The following is a 14,803-nucleotide window of genomic DNA, read 5'->3' as shown; positions in this document are numbered from 1 at the left end:
TGATGAGCCATATCCTACAGGGTATTGGGAAAAGGGTAAAGTGGGGCATGGGAGAGTTGGAAGGTAGGAATAGACCAGAGAGAGCTTTTTTCGTTCAGCATAAAATGGCTTCCATCGGTTGCGAATTTTCCATATTTTGGACTACATAGCATGGATAAATCGATGTTCAAAGATTTATAGTGCAGGAGCTCATTTGGTCCACTGGTGTGTGCCAAAAAAAGACCTTGTCTCATCCCATGTTCTTATTCCTGGTTTAGAGGTCTATATATTTCAACTTATCAGGTACCATATAATAATTCACATTTAATTTATAGTAGTTCCTTAATTAACCTGTAACTGGCACACATTTTATGGAATCCCAGTAGCCCTGTGTGTACCAGTGGCAGGCAGGGAGAAGAGGCAGATTAAGTGAATAAACCCAAGAGAGGTAGCAGACAATTTGCACTAGCAGTGATATTTTGTACTTGGAAAGATTTCCAATAAGTTGACAGAACACTTGTAAAGTAAGGTTTTATAATACTGGCTGTGCCTGTGAAAATGTCAGGGCCTCCAGCCAATCAATATTTTTCAAATCAACCAGAGGTCTGGCTATATACTGTGAACAGCTTAGTTGTATCAGGGAATTGAAGAATGCAATTGATAGGGAAGGGGAGATGTAGAAAAACACTTAATATGGGCAATCTACGAATAGTCTGACCGAAGAGAGAACATTTACAGATAAGTAAACTATGAACGGTGTTGACATTAAGTCATAGTGTGGATGTATACAATTTAGCCCCAAGCAGATCAATTCAAAATTTACTGTCAGTATTAAGGAAGAAGTAAAAGAAAGAGGTAATGTATTTTAATATTCTTCTGCAAGAAAAAGGAATGAGAGTATACACAAAAGGAAAATGAACAGACACCTAGGATTAAAATCACATAATTACTCTGCAAAATTGACACACAGTAGCAATATTTTAATTTTATAAAGAGATCATTGCATTTTTCAAAGGAAAATTAGATTAATAAGAGGGAGGACATAGGATTGGACTATAACAGTGAGGATACTTTTAGACACTATGATCATCTTTCCAGCTATTAAAAAAAATGGGAGACAATAACAAATTGAACCAATTCACCAGTAAAGACCGAAGGTTAGAATTTTATTTACCCTATTAAACAGTAGGGGATGTTTACTAAAGTATAAGTACCTTTATGATAGGAGTAAGTGTTTGCTGTGCTCAGTCTCACCAACCGATTTCCAAACTCTTGCAGAAGTCTCTGCTTCGAACAGAGAGCCCTGAATTGCTACAAAATAGAGATGCACAAAACGCTCAGCCAAAGTCTTGCACTCAGAAAGGTTGTGTCACTTCACGTTATCCATATGCAGGGGTATCATTAATGGCTACTGTTGGTTTTGTAATGCCATTCCTAATTGTTCAGTATCACATGACATGTGGAACAATAGATTGGTTTGTGAAGGACTAATAGGCCTTTTTTTTAAAAATGAAAACTGATGTTATCATGAATCATATGACTGCTGTTTGAGAGTTGGGAGATGGGTGGTATGTTAACCTGGTTCTGATTTGCACCATGAATGAGCAAAGTGAAATTTTCTTGAAAACAAGAAAGAAGTAATAATCATCACTGTTTTAGAGGCCAGCTTTCCAGGACTTTGTGGACGATATAAAAAATGCTTCTGTAGATTTCAGCAGTTTGGGTGGAAATTCAAGAACCCAATAGATATCTCAGCCAAAGTTTCTCCTGAAAATAACGGCAGAGAGAGCAGAATAGACACAAAATGATGGAGTAACTCAGTGGGTCAAACAGCATCTTTGGAGAAAATGGATAAGCGACCTTTCGGGTTGGGACTCTTCTTCAGAGAGAGCAGAATGACTTGCCATTGATTTTACTAAGGACCCTGTGTGGCACACTAAATGGTTACAATGTTCACATACAGAAAGAACTATGATTGTACTTAAAAAATAATTTGTAGTATACGAAGTATTCTTTTGAAACTTCAGAGTTCTTAGATCCACACAGTACAATTGCAATTTCTTACTTCCATGATAAAATGGTAATGTTGTGGTTCAAAAATGGACAACATTGGAAACAATTAACAGGTTAAGCATGATCAATGGGGACAGAAACAGTCATCGTTTTAGGTCAGACACTTCATCAAATCATGGTAGTCAGCCCATTTGTGAATTTTAAATCACCAATTTAGCAGACAAGGTAATATATATATAATTATTTTATGCACTAAATTAACACGGTGACTACGCTGATATGAAGCCATTTGGGTTATATATCATTTAAGCAATGAGCACAATTTTTCTATTTCAACTTTGTAATTGCTAAGAAACTGATGAACCGGGAAAATGTAGCCTGACTGCTTTTGGTAAAAAAAAAAGCCCCCTAAAAATTGTAAGAATAATATTCAGATAACAGATAACAATTTGTTAAAGAGGGTATTTCCTTTCATAAACTTAGCCCGGTGCCAGCAGCAGTAGGTTAGGCCTCAGGTCAGGACTGCATCCAATTCTGTTATCTGAGCAGCAGCAATCAGCAGTAGCAGCAGCAATCAGCAGTAGCAGCAGCAGCAAGCAGCAGTAGCAGCAGCAGCAAGCAGCACCAAGCTGTGTTGCTTGGGAAGTAGTGTGTGGGGATTGTGTGGAGATAGTAAGGAGTAAGACCTGTGTGATCTCCCGGACTAGTTTCGATCGCCTAGCTTGGGGTCGGAGAGGAATTTCCCGGATTTTTTCCCAAATTGGCCTGGGTTTTTTATCCGGTTTTTCGCCTCTCCCAGGAGATCACTCAGTTCTTTTGGGTGGGCGGTTGGAGCGGTTGGAGTAGCGGCCGGGCGGTAGGTTTAGTAACCGAGCGCGGGGCTTTGTTTGGAGAGTATGACTGCCAGGGCAGTTTTTTGTTCTGGGTGTCAGATGTGGGGAATCTGGGAGTCTGATAGTCTTCCAGACATCCACATCTGCGCCAGGTGTGACGAGATGGGGCTCCTAAGGGACCGTATTAGGAACCTGGAGCGGCAGATTGATGACCTCCGTCTGATCAGGGAGAGTGAGGAGGTTATAGATAGGAGTTACAGGGAGGTGGTCACTCCTAGACCACGGGAGGTAGACAAGTGGGTCACTGTTAGGGGGAGCAAGGAACAGAGGCAGGGACTAGGGAGTACCCCGGTGGCTGTACCCCTTGGAAATAAGTACTCCTGTTTAAGTACTGTTGGGGGGGACAGCCTACCTGGGGGCAACGACGGTGCCCTGGCCTCTGGCAAGGAGTCCGGCCCTGTTGCTCAGAAGGGTAGGGAAAGGAAGAGGAGAGCAGTAGTAATAGGGGACTCTATAGTGAGGGGGTCAGATAGGCGTTTCTGTGGACGCAGTCGGGAGACCCGGATGGTGGTTTGCCTCCCTGGTGCCGGTGTCCGGGATGTGTCTGAGCGTGTCCAGGATATCCTGAAAGGGGAGGGAGAGGAGCCAGAGGTCGTGGTACATATAGGTACCAACAATATAGGTAGGATAAGGGAAGAGGTCCTGAAAGGAGAATTCAGGGGGCTAGGAAGAGAGTTAAAAAAAAGGACTTCCAAAGTAATAATCTCAGGCTTACTGCCTGTGCCACGCGATAGTGAGAATAGGAATGGAGTGAGGTGGAGGATAAATACGTGGCTGAGGAACTGGTGCAGGGAGCAGGGTTTCAAGTTTCTGGATCATTGGGACCTCTTCTGGGGGAAGTATGACCTGTACAAAAAGGACGGGTTGCATCTGAACCCGAGGGGAACCAATATCCTGGCGGGGAGATTTGCTAAAATAACTGCGGAGACTTTAAACTAGTACGGTTGGGGGGAGGGACTCAAACACAGATAGCTAATAGGCAGTGTGTGAGGCAGGAGGCAGAAAAGGGAAACACTCAGACCCAATATGTAGGAGAGAAAGAAGGGAAAAGAAATAAACTGAGAATAAGAAATGATGGGTCCCTTAAATGTGTATATTTTAATGCTAGGAGCATTGTAAGAACGGTGGATGAGCTTAGAGCCTGGATTGACATCTGGAAGTATGATGTTGTGGCGATCAGTGAAACATGGTTGCAGGAGGGTTGCGATTGGCAATTAAATATTCCAGGATTTCATTGTTTCAGATGTGATAGAATTGGAGGGGCAAGAGGTGGGGGTGTTGCATTGCTTGTCAGGGAGGATATCACAGCAGTGCTTTGGCAGGACAGACTAGAAGGCTCGATTAAGGAGGCTGTTTGGGTGGAACTCAGAAATGAGAAAGGTTTAGCAACTCTTATAGGGGTGTATTATAGACCGCCAAATAGGGAACGAGAATTGGAAGAGCAAATATGTAAGGAGATAGCAGATATTAGTAGTAAGCACAGAGTGGTGATTGTGGGTGATTTCAATTTTCCGTATATAGACTGGGAATCACATTCTGTTAAAGGGCTGGATGGTTTGGAGTTTGTAAAATGTGTGCAGGATAGTTTTTTGCAGCAATACGTAGAGGTGCCTACCAGAGAAGGGGCAGTGTTGGACCTCCTGTTAGGAAATGAGATGGGTCAGGTGACGGAGGTATGTGTTGAGGAGCACTTTGGGTCTAGTGATCATAATGCCATTAGTTTCAATATCATTATGGAGAAGGTCAAATCTGGACCAAGGGTTGAGATTTTGGATTGGAGAAAGGCTAATTTTGAGGAGATGAGAAAGGATTTAAAAGGAGTGAAATGGAAATTGTTGTTTTATGAAAAGGATATAATAGAGAAATGGAGGATATTTAAAGGTGAAATTTTGAGAGTACAGAGTCTTTATGTCCCTGTTCGGTGGAAAGGAAAGAATAATAATTTGAAAGAGCCGTGGTTTTCCAGGGAAATTGGACACTTGGTTCGGAAAAAGAGGGAGATATACAATAAATATAAGCGGCAGGGAGTAAATGAGGTTCTTGAGGAATATAAAGAATGTAAAAGGAATCTTAAAAAGGAAATTAGAAAAGCGAAAAAAAGATATGAGGCTGCTTTGGCAAGTAATGTAAAAGTAAACCCCAAGGGGTTCTACAGATATGTCAATAGCAAAAGGATAGTGAGGGATAAAATTGGTCCATTAGAGAGTCAGAGTGGACAGCTATGTGCTGAGCCGGAAGAAATGGGGGAGATATTAAACAATTTCTTTTCTTCGGTATTTACCGAGGAGAAGGATATTGAATTATGTGAGGTATGCGAAACAAGTAGAGTAGTGATGGAAATTAGGAGGATTAAAGAAGAGGAGGTACGGACACTTTTGAAGAATATAAAAGTGGATAAGTCTCCAGGTCCTGATAGGATATTCCCTAGGACATTGAGGGAAGTTAGTGCAGAAATAGCAGGGGCTATGACGGAAATATTTCAAACGTCATTAGAAACAGGGATGGTGCCGGAAGATTGGCGCATTGCGCATGTTGTGCCTTTGTTTAAAAAAGGTTCTAAAAGTAAACCTAGCAATTATAGACCTATTAGTTTGACGTCTGTGGTGGGAAAATTAATGGAAAAGATACTTAGGGACAATATATATAATTATTTGGATAATCAAGGCCTGATTAGAAACAGTCAACATGGATTTGTGCCTGGAAGGTCATGTTTGACTAATCTTCTTGAATTTTTTGAAGAGGTTACCAGGGAAATTGATAAGGGCAAGGCTGTGGATGTTGTCTATATGGACTTCAGTAAGGCATTTGACAAGGTTCCACATGGAAGGTTGATTAAGAAGGTTAAATCGTTGGGTATTAATAGTGAGGTTGCAAGATGGATTCAACAATGGCTGAATGGGAGATACCAGAGGGTAACGGTTGACAATTGTATGTCAGGTTGGAGGCCAGTGTCTAGTGGAGTGCCCCAAGGATCTGTGTTGGGTCCACTGTTGTTTGTCATTTACATTAATGATCTGGATGATGGTGTGGCAAATTGGATTAGTAAATATGCAGATGATACTAAGATAGGTGGAGTAGTTGATAGTGAGGTAGATTTTCAAAGTCTACAGAGAGACTTGGGCCTTTTGGAAGGGTGGGCTGAAAGATGGCAGATGGAGTTTAATGCTGATAAGTGTGAGGTGCTGCATTTTGGCAGGACAAATCAAAATAGGACGTACAGGGTAAATGGTAGGGAATTGAGGAATGCAGTGGAACAGAGGGATCTGGGAATAACTGTGCATTGTTCCCTGAAGGTGGAATCTCATGTGGATAGGGTGGTGAAGAAGGCGTTTGGTATGCTTGCCTTTATAAATCAGAGCATCGAGTATAGAAGTTGGGATGTAATGTTGAAATTGTACAGGGCATTGGTGAGGCCGAATCTGGAGTATGGTGTGCAGTTCTGGTCGCCAAATTATAGGAAGGATGTCGACAAAATGGAGAGGGTACAGAGGAGATTTACTAGAATGTTGCCTGGGTTTCAGCACTTGGGCTACAGAGAGAGGTTGAACAGGTTGGGTCTTTATTCTTTGGAGCGTAGAAGGTTGAGGGGGGACTTGATAGAGGTTTTTAAAATTTTGAGAGGGACGGACAGAGTTGACGTGGGTAGGCTTTTCCCTTTGAGAGTGGGGAAGATTCCAACAAGGGGACATAGCTTCAGAATTGAGGGACAAAGGTTTAGGGGTAACATGAGGGGGAACTTCTTTACTCAGAGGGTTGTGGCTGTATGGAATGGGCTTCCGGTGGAAGTGGTGGAGGCTGGCTCGATTTTATTATTTAAGAGTAAATTGGATAGGTATATGGATAGGAGGGGATTGGAGGGTTATGGTCTGAGTGCAGGTAGATGAGACTAGGTCAGGGAGAATGGTCGGCGTGGACTGGCAGGGCCGGACAGGCCTGTTTCCATGCTGTAGTTGTTATATGTTTGTTATATGTTATTCTGGGCAGCACACTTCAGGAATTATGTTAATTCCTTTGAGAGGGACTGGAATTCATTTTCTAAACAATGGGACTGGAAAAGGTGGGTTTTCTCCCTACAACCTGGCAAGGTTTGATAAGTGTCAATGTCATGAATAGTTCCGATGGAGTAAATAAAGAATATCTGTCTGCAGTGGGAGATGGTCAGTAATGTGAGGGCAAAGATTTAAGGCAAATAGTAAATAAAATCTATGGAAGAAAAAAAAAACCTTTCCTCAACTCGATCACTAATTTTCCATGAACACGCAAGGATATGGAAAACATGAAATGTAATAGAATAGTTCAAAATGCAGCCAGAATGTTTCTCACTCAGCCTTGTTGGGTCAGAAAATAGTACATTGACAGATTCTTACCTCATTCTGGGTGAGTCCTCGAATAATCACTGGCTTTTTATGTGCGTACCTGAGAGACATCGACACATTGCATTTTTACTTTTTTTGCCTTAGAATGGGATCGTATAAACATTTTGCCTTCTTTGGCTGCTATGTGTAAGAGATGGAATGGATATCTGAAGGTTAAATCTATACTCATTAATTTAAATTGCTGCTACTCACTGAGCTTGTTCTTGCACTTAGGATTTACTGATCAATGAGGTGGCAGTAGCAAGAGCCATCATTTTCAAAAATGTAGGTTACAAAAATTCATGAAAAGAAATCATGATTTGTTTCAAGGTTCCCTCCCTCTCCCTCTTTCATCCATTTCATATATAAAATTGATTTTATCAAGCTCAAATTTAGTTATATTACATACTATTCCCCTGAGCAAACATTCCCTGCAATGGTGATATTGGCAACAAGTGTTATCATTTATGGTTATTACATCCTCTCATCTATCTTTGATTTTATTTATATTTTATCTATATTTAAGGCAAGGTTTTCTGGTGAACAAATTGAGCCATACCACTGCACCTTAAAAGTAACCTGATTGATGACTGATATATTGATCCTGTAAATAGTATATCAAAAACATTTCTCATGTTTTCAATTTCCAAGTATCTTGTTTAAACTGATACCTTGATTCCTGATCATTACAAAATGTTATTTGTACTGACTTTAATGCCAGTCTTTGGCGAGGAGGCTGAGGGAGAACGCCACACAAAACGCTGGAGAGGGAGAGACGAAAGAAGGGAATGCCAAGCAGGCTGATTCAGTGTGATGCTTGCAGGATGTGGGAGGTCAAGGACACTGCTGGTGCCTCTGGCTGCTGCAAGTGTGACAAGTGTATCCAGGTACAGCTCCTGAAGGACCGTGTTGGGGAACTGGAGAAGCAAGTGGATGACCTCAAGTTCGTCCGAGAAACTGAGTCGTCCCTGGACAAGTCCTACAGTGAGATTGTTACACCAAAGGTACTGGAAGGGAGAAGGTGGGTGACGGTGAGAAAGGGAAGGAAACATGGAGTGCAAAGGTCCCCGGGTGTTGTACCTCTTGAGAACAGGTTCACCCACTTGGAAGCTGGCGGGGAAGAAGACGTTGCCACACTGAGCGGCAGACTGGCTTGCAAAGCAAAAAGTGCTGTTGAGCCAAAACCAAAGAGGCCGACGTCAGGCAACGCCGTGGTAGTAGGAGACTCCATTGTGAGAGGTACGGACAGGGGTTTCTGCGGCAACAGATGGGATTCGAGGATGGTGTGCTGCCTCCCTGGTGCCAGGATCCAGGATGTCACGGACAGAGTGCAGGAAATCCTCAAGGGCGAAGGTGAACAGCCGGAAGTGGTAGTGCATGTTGGCACAAACGATGTCGGAAAGAAGGGGATGAATATTCTGCAGCGTGACTTTAGAGAGCTCGGAAAAATGCTGAAAAGCAGGACCTCCAGGGGCCACAGTCTTAGAATAAAGGGGAGGCCATTTAAAACTGAGGTGAGAAGAAACTTTTTCACCCAGAGAGTTGTGAATTTGTGGAATTCTCTGCCACAGAGGGCAGTGGAGGCCAAATCACTGGATGGATTTAAGAGAGAGTTAGATAGAGCTCTGGGGGCTAGTGGAATCAGGGGATATGGGGAAAAGGTAGGCACAGGGTATTGATTGGGGACGATCAGCCATGATCGCAATGAATGGCGGTGCTGGCTCGAAGGGCCGAATGGCCTCCTCCTGCACCTATTTTCTATGTTTCTATGTAGCTCATTGGGTAATTTAAAGGAAAGGTTAGCTCTTAAGAATATAGACTATGAGAGCACGAGTGGGTCATTTTCTCGCTCAGTCCTGCTGCACAGTTAATGCTGATGCTAATCCTTTGTCTCAATACATATCCCTATTTCCTCAGATGTCTTTGATAGCTAACAAAAAAATAGCCTTCTCAGAAATCAAAGACTGAGCTTCCAGCTTTCTGAGGAGAGAACTTCAATGGTTCACGATTCTTGGGTAAAGACATTCCTCCTGCTCTACGACCACCTTTTAACCCAGACTCACTACCACAGAGTGTGAAGAAGGGTCTCAACCCAAAATGTCACCTATTCCTTTTCTATGGAGATGCTGCCTGCCCCGCTGAGATACTCCAGCTTTTTGTATCTATCTTCGGTTTAAACCAGCAACTGCAGTTTCTTCTTACACTTTCTTATTTCAATCCCGGAATGGCTGACCCTTTACTTTGTAACACAAAATGCTGGAGTAACTCAGCGGGTCAGGCAGCATCTCTGGAGAGAAGGAATGGGTCCAGACCCTTCTCCAGAGATGCTGCCTTTGATTTGTATCCATACCTTCGAGCATTTGTACCAGCATCTGCAGTTATTTTCCTACACTACTTTACTTTGTAACTGTCATCTGGTTCTAGACATCCTTCCATTGGACACATCTCTGCTTCCATCCTTTGGAGCCCTCAGGAATTTAGTATGTTTCAGTGAGATCCTCTCTCATTCTGAATAAATTCAATCTCTTCATGCATCAAACCTGCCATCCCAGAAATTAATGCATTGAATCTGTGTTACACTTTTTCAATGACACGCATAAACATTTAAGTAAGGAGACGTATCCTGTACACAATACTTCAAGTACAGTCTCACCATGGCCCTATATAATTGGAATATGCCATTTTTATTATTGTATTCAAATCCTCTAGGAATAAAGACAAACTAATCATTTGTCTTCCTATTTACCTGCTGCACCTACGTATTTGCTTTTAGTGACTTGAGTATAAGGACACACAGGTCCCATTGAACATCAATCTTTCACCATTCAAAGAAAATCAGCGATTCGGTTTTCCTTACCAAAGTTCATAACCACACATTTTTCCACATTGTATACCATCTGCTATGTTGTTGCCCATTTATTCAGCTTTTCCATATCCGCTTGAAATCTCTTTGCTTTCTCATCACTACACTCGTCCTGATCAGGTTTTGGGTCACTAACAAACTTGGAAAGTTATACCTTGTCCCTTCAGTCAAATTATTGGCATAGTTTCTAAATAAATGGGGTCAAAACAATGATTCCTATTGTACCGTTCTCCCCACAACCTACCAACTAGAATAAGACCATTGTAGTGCCTCCATCCATCTTGAGGCACTATAGATATAATCTTCATTGGTGCAGCTCAAACGAAAATGAAATAAACTGCATTAGTTGTTAGACATGACCTTGTTTCAGCATAAAGATCTGTCAATGTGAAATGCCTTATGTATTTGCCACACGATGACATGCATGGCGAGACCAAGCGTAGTCTTCGCCGAACGTTTGCGCTCAGTCCGCCAAGGCCTACTGGATCTCCCAGTTGCTAACCATTTTAACTCCTCTTTCCATTCCCATTACTGACGTTCCTGTCCTGGGCCTCCTCCAGTGCCAGAGAGAGGCTGCGGGCAAACTGGAGAAACAGCACCTCATGTTCTGCTTGGGTAGCTTGCAGCTCAACGATAAGAATATTGATTTCTCCAATTTTAGGTAACTATAACCCCCCTCATTGCACTCCCTTCTTTCTTAAATGGTGGGCTCATGTTTGCCACCCTCCAATATGCAGGAACCAGAATCTCGAGAATTTTAGAAAATGAAATCCTGAGCACTCACTTCATCCAAAGCCACTCCTTTCAAAAGATCATTGTGATTTATCAGTTTTCAGCCTCATTGACATCTATAGTAGTATTTCTGCATTCCTACTCCTTCGCTTGCACTGGACTGTTCTCCAATATTTACAGGAAGTATTTTGTGTCTTCTCCCATGAAAGTAGACAACGTATTTATGTAACGTCACTGTCATTTCCTTATTTGCAATTATAAGCTGCATTCTCTATCTTTATGTGATTCATATTTGTCCTCACTGTGGTCTTTTCCTTTTACGTAGGCGTAGGAGCTCCTACAATTTCATTTTGCTTCCTGCCAGTCTACTTTCATATTCTTGGTTCCCCGTTCTTGATCGTCCTTTGTTAAGTTACAAAACACCACTAATCCTCAGGCTCGCTGTTTCTTCCAGCCATTTTGTGCACTTATCCTTAGATTTAATGCAAGGAAAAGCATTAAAGAAGTGTTATATGCATCTCTAATGTTCCTATTTATGACATGCTCTGCACCCTTTCTCCTATTTGGATGCCTATTAACAACACCCACTGTTTCTTCCAGCTATTTTATGCACATTTCCATAGATTTAATGCAATTTTTACTTTCCCCTGTAATCTACGATTGGACCAATTTTGTCTCAAAGTTATGAATATTTACTGCAAATCTTGTAGCAGATTACTTTCCATTGTTTGTTCACCCTTCTATCCAATAATATAATTTCCCAATCTACCCTACCCAAACTGTCCCTCATGTCCCTGATTTCCTGGTTAATAATGACTGTTAGAAGAAGGGTCTCGACCCGAAACGTCACCCATTCCTTCTCTCCTGAGATGCTGCCTGACCCACTGAGTTACTGCAGCATTTTGTGAATAAATACCTTCGATTTGTACCAGCATCTGCAGTTATTTCTTACACTACCTGTTAGCATAAGGATGATAATCAATGACGAGGGTGTTACATGAATCTGTGAAGATGTGAATTAATTTCATAAAACTTCAGGCTACTTTGGAAGTTGCCAACTCTGATCAAGGGAAAAGTTTGGCCTGCAATTACTTACGTGGAATCCCAATAATTAAATGCTAATTTAAATTAGTATAGACAAAAATGAGTTTGTGGCCTGCACCAAGCTTTCGAAACATTCCAAATCCTGAGAAATAAAAAAAATATTTCCTCAAAAATGTCTTCACAAATCTTACCACTGCCATGTGATTAGTGCCATTAATTTTAAGCCTAGGCTACAGTAGCACAAAAAAATTACTTAAATTCAGAAAATGTTATCAACATAGGTTTCAATGGGATTTTGCCAAGACACCCTTCTATGTTTTCAAGCAAGATAAAAATTCTAATAAATTATAAAGTATTCAAGTCCCTCATGTCTATCACCTTAGAACACCTTTAAAATGATAATGGTGTACATTACACTATGCCATGCTTTCGTCAAGATCTAGGTTCATAAGATTGAGGTACTTTGAGCAGATCTAGCACTGAGTTACTCCAGCATTTTGTGAATAATTGTCTTATATTATAGCACTAAGACAAGCTCAGAATCACAGGGCTCCGATGTATTCCAATTCTTACTCCAAGATAGAAGGTAGCAAATAGTGCTGCTTAGATTATAAAAACATACCTGTGAATAAATTCGGAATAAGTCAAAGAGTCTCTCACTTCCACATTGCATGATCCTTCACCAACCAGTTGCATGGAGTGATCTGTATGCCTGCAAAATTGAGGTGCAAAATTGTTACTGAACATTTCAATTAGTAATTGAGATTAAAACCTTCAAAACAATAAATCAGTAACACATACACACATGACATAGAAAATAGATGCAGGAGTAGGCCATTTGGCCCTTAGAGACAGCACCACCATTCAATGCGATCATAGCTGATCATCCAAAGTCAGTAACCCGATTCTGCTTTTTCCCCATATCCCTTGATTCTGTTAGCCCTAAGAGCTAAATCTAACTCTCTCTTGAAAACATCCAATGAATTAGCCTCCACTGCCATCTGTGGCAGAGAATTCCACAGATTCACAACTCTCTGGGAGAATTGTACAATGTCATTTGGGTTCATCTGTCAAAGAACCATGGTTTGATAAGTGAAGCATTTCTGGATGATCTTGGAATATGAATGTAATTATACATGATATTTCTGTCCTTTGATATGCAAGATCTACAAGGGGCAGCACATTGGTGTAGCGATAGAGTTGCTGCCTTACAGTGCCAGAGACCTGGGTTCGATCCTGACTACAGGTGCTGTCTATATGGAGTTTGTACGTTCTCCCTGTGATGGCATGGATTTTCTCTGGGTGCTCTGGTTTCCTTCTACATTCCAAAGACGTGCAGGTTTGTAGGTTAATTGGCTTAATTGTAAAGTGAACGGGGTGATTGCTGGTTGGCGTGGACTCAGTGGGCTGAAGGGCTTGTTTCCATGGTGTATCTCTAAAGTCTAAAGAATTTCAAAACATGAGTGTTTTTTGCTTGAGACCAAAACTTAAAAAATCAAATCTGGGACAATTTAACCCACTGCCAACTCTCAAATTTTATATATTTTTAAAGCTATTTACATGGATATGCAATATATTGAGTATAGTTTTATTATTTAACAGAAGTGCATGGCATAAGTTACTCAGCTCAGGAGATAAACTATTTCCCTAGAAACAGTCGAGTTTCCTTAGTGCCACAGACAAGATATTCAAGCAGTTTATGTAACAATCTGTTAGCGAACTGGTCCACATTTGTAGATTATGACCCATTGCCACTGTGTAAAATAATTTCACATTAATAGTTCAGGAAGGAGCCAAAACATTTTGTTCCCGATGGTGTGGCAAGTTTCTGATTGCTCTCTCACGTAATTGTAAAAGACCCCTTGATGTTATTTCAACGGGCAGAAAGTTTTCTCCTTGTATTCTCCCCAATATTTATTCCACAATCAATGTGACTAAGAATGATTAGGCATTGTCATTTGTTATTTGTGGGAACTTGTGTGTGAATTGACTGGCACATTTCCTTCAATATAACTGCAAGTGCTGGAAATCTGATATGAAAACAGAAAATACTGGTTAATACTCAGCAGTTGGTGCAGCACCATGGAAAGAGACATGGTGTTAATGTTTCAGATAGAAGGCTTTTTGTCAAAACTCGGAATAACAGTGTCTCTCTTAATAATAATTAAATTTATGACTTCCGGTGGCGCCATGTTGGACTAGACAATCTAAAAAGTTAGCTCTCAAAGAAACCAATTAAAACTAGCTCTTTTAAACATTAGTAACAACAGGAAGCGGGCCAATCGCAAGTTATATCGACAACGAAAGTTAACGATAAATAAAAATATGGAGACAAGGTTAAACAAAAAGGATAATGCGGATACTAAAGCTACGGACTCGGCAAAGAGAGCCACGCCAGATAAGGGAACCAGCTGTGGGGAACAAGACTCCGTAATATTGGCGGAGCTACGCAAGTTAAGACAAGAGCACACAGAAGCGGTAAATGACAACAAAAAAGCTCTGGTGAGACTAGAAACTAATTTAAAGGAGCTTTTGGAGAGAACCGCTTCACTGGAGCGACGAACAGTGAACATAGAAGAAAGGTTGGGGGAGACGGAAGACAGGGCAGCGCGGCTGGAAAGATCAGTCGCCTTTCTTCTTCAAAGAGAGGCGGCGTTAGCCGCAAAATGTGACGACTTGGAAGCAAGAGCGAGACGTAATAACATACGGATACATGGGATCCCGGAGGGCGCTGAGAAAGGCGACACCATAGGATTTGTGACTGATTTCATCCGAACAACATTACAAATCTCGGCGGCCGTCGATATCCGCATCGAAAGAGCGCACCGCTCGCTGACTACCAAACCGAAAGAGAGTGCGGCTCCCCCGCGAGCCATCATCGCCCGCTTCATTGACTACCAGGTGAAAGACCGCATCATACAACA

General features: G+C 41.6%; 1 protein-coding gene across 2 annotated transcripts in view; it reads right to left on the bottom strand.

Annotated features, from left to right (window-relative positions):
• The window catches only part of jmjd8 (jumonji domain containing 8), a 181,389-nt gene that overhangs the window by 14,384 nt on the left and 152,202 nt on the right, over positions 1 to 14,803 (bottom strand). The window contains exons 3-6 of one of the 2 annotated variants that reach the window (XM_078418243.1): positions 12,502 to 12,591; positions 10,348 to 10,419; positions 7,253 to 7,301; positions 1,194 to 1,290 (exon numbers count right to left, since the gene is read on the bottom strand). In XM_078418243.1, coding sequence (XP_078274369.1) covers positions 1,194 to 1,290; positions 7,253 to 7,301; positions 10,348 to 10,419; positions 12,502 to 12,591 — 308 coding nt within the window. The remainder of the gene's footprint in view (positions 1 to 1,193; positions 1,291 to 7,252; positions 7,302 to 10,347; positions 10,420 to 12,501; positions 12,592 to 14,803) is intronic. The other variant, XM_078418244.1, reaches the window with a different exon arrangement.

This window comes from Rhinoraja longicauda, chromosome 21 (genome assembly GCF_053455715.1).
Source record: "Rhinoraja longicauda isolate Sanriku21f chromosome 21, sRhiLon1.1, whole genome shotgun sequence".
NCBI lineage: Eukaryota > Metazoa > Chordata > Chondrichthyes > Rajiformes > Arhynchobatidae > Rhinoraja > Rhinoraja longicauda.
This window is presented reverse-complemented; position numbering and strand designations above follow the sequence as displayed.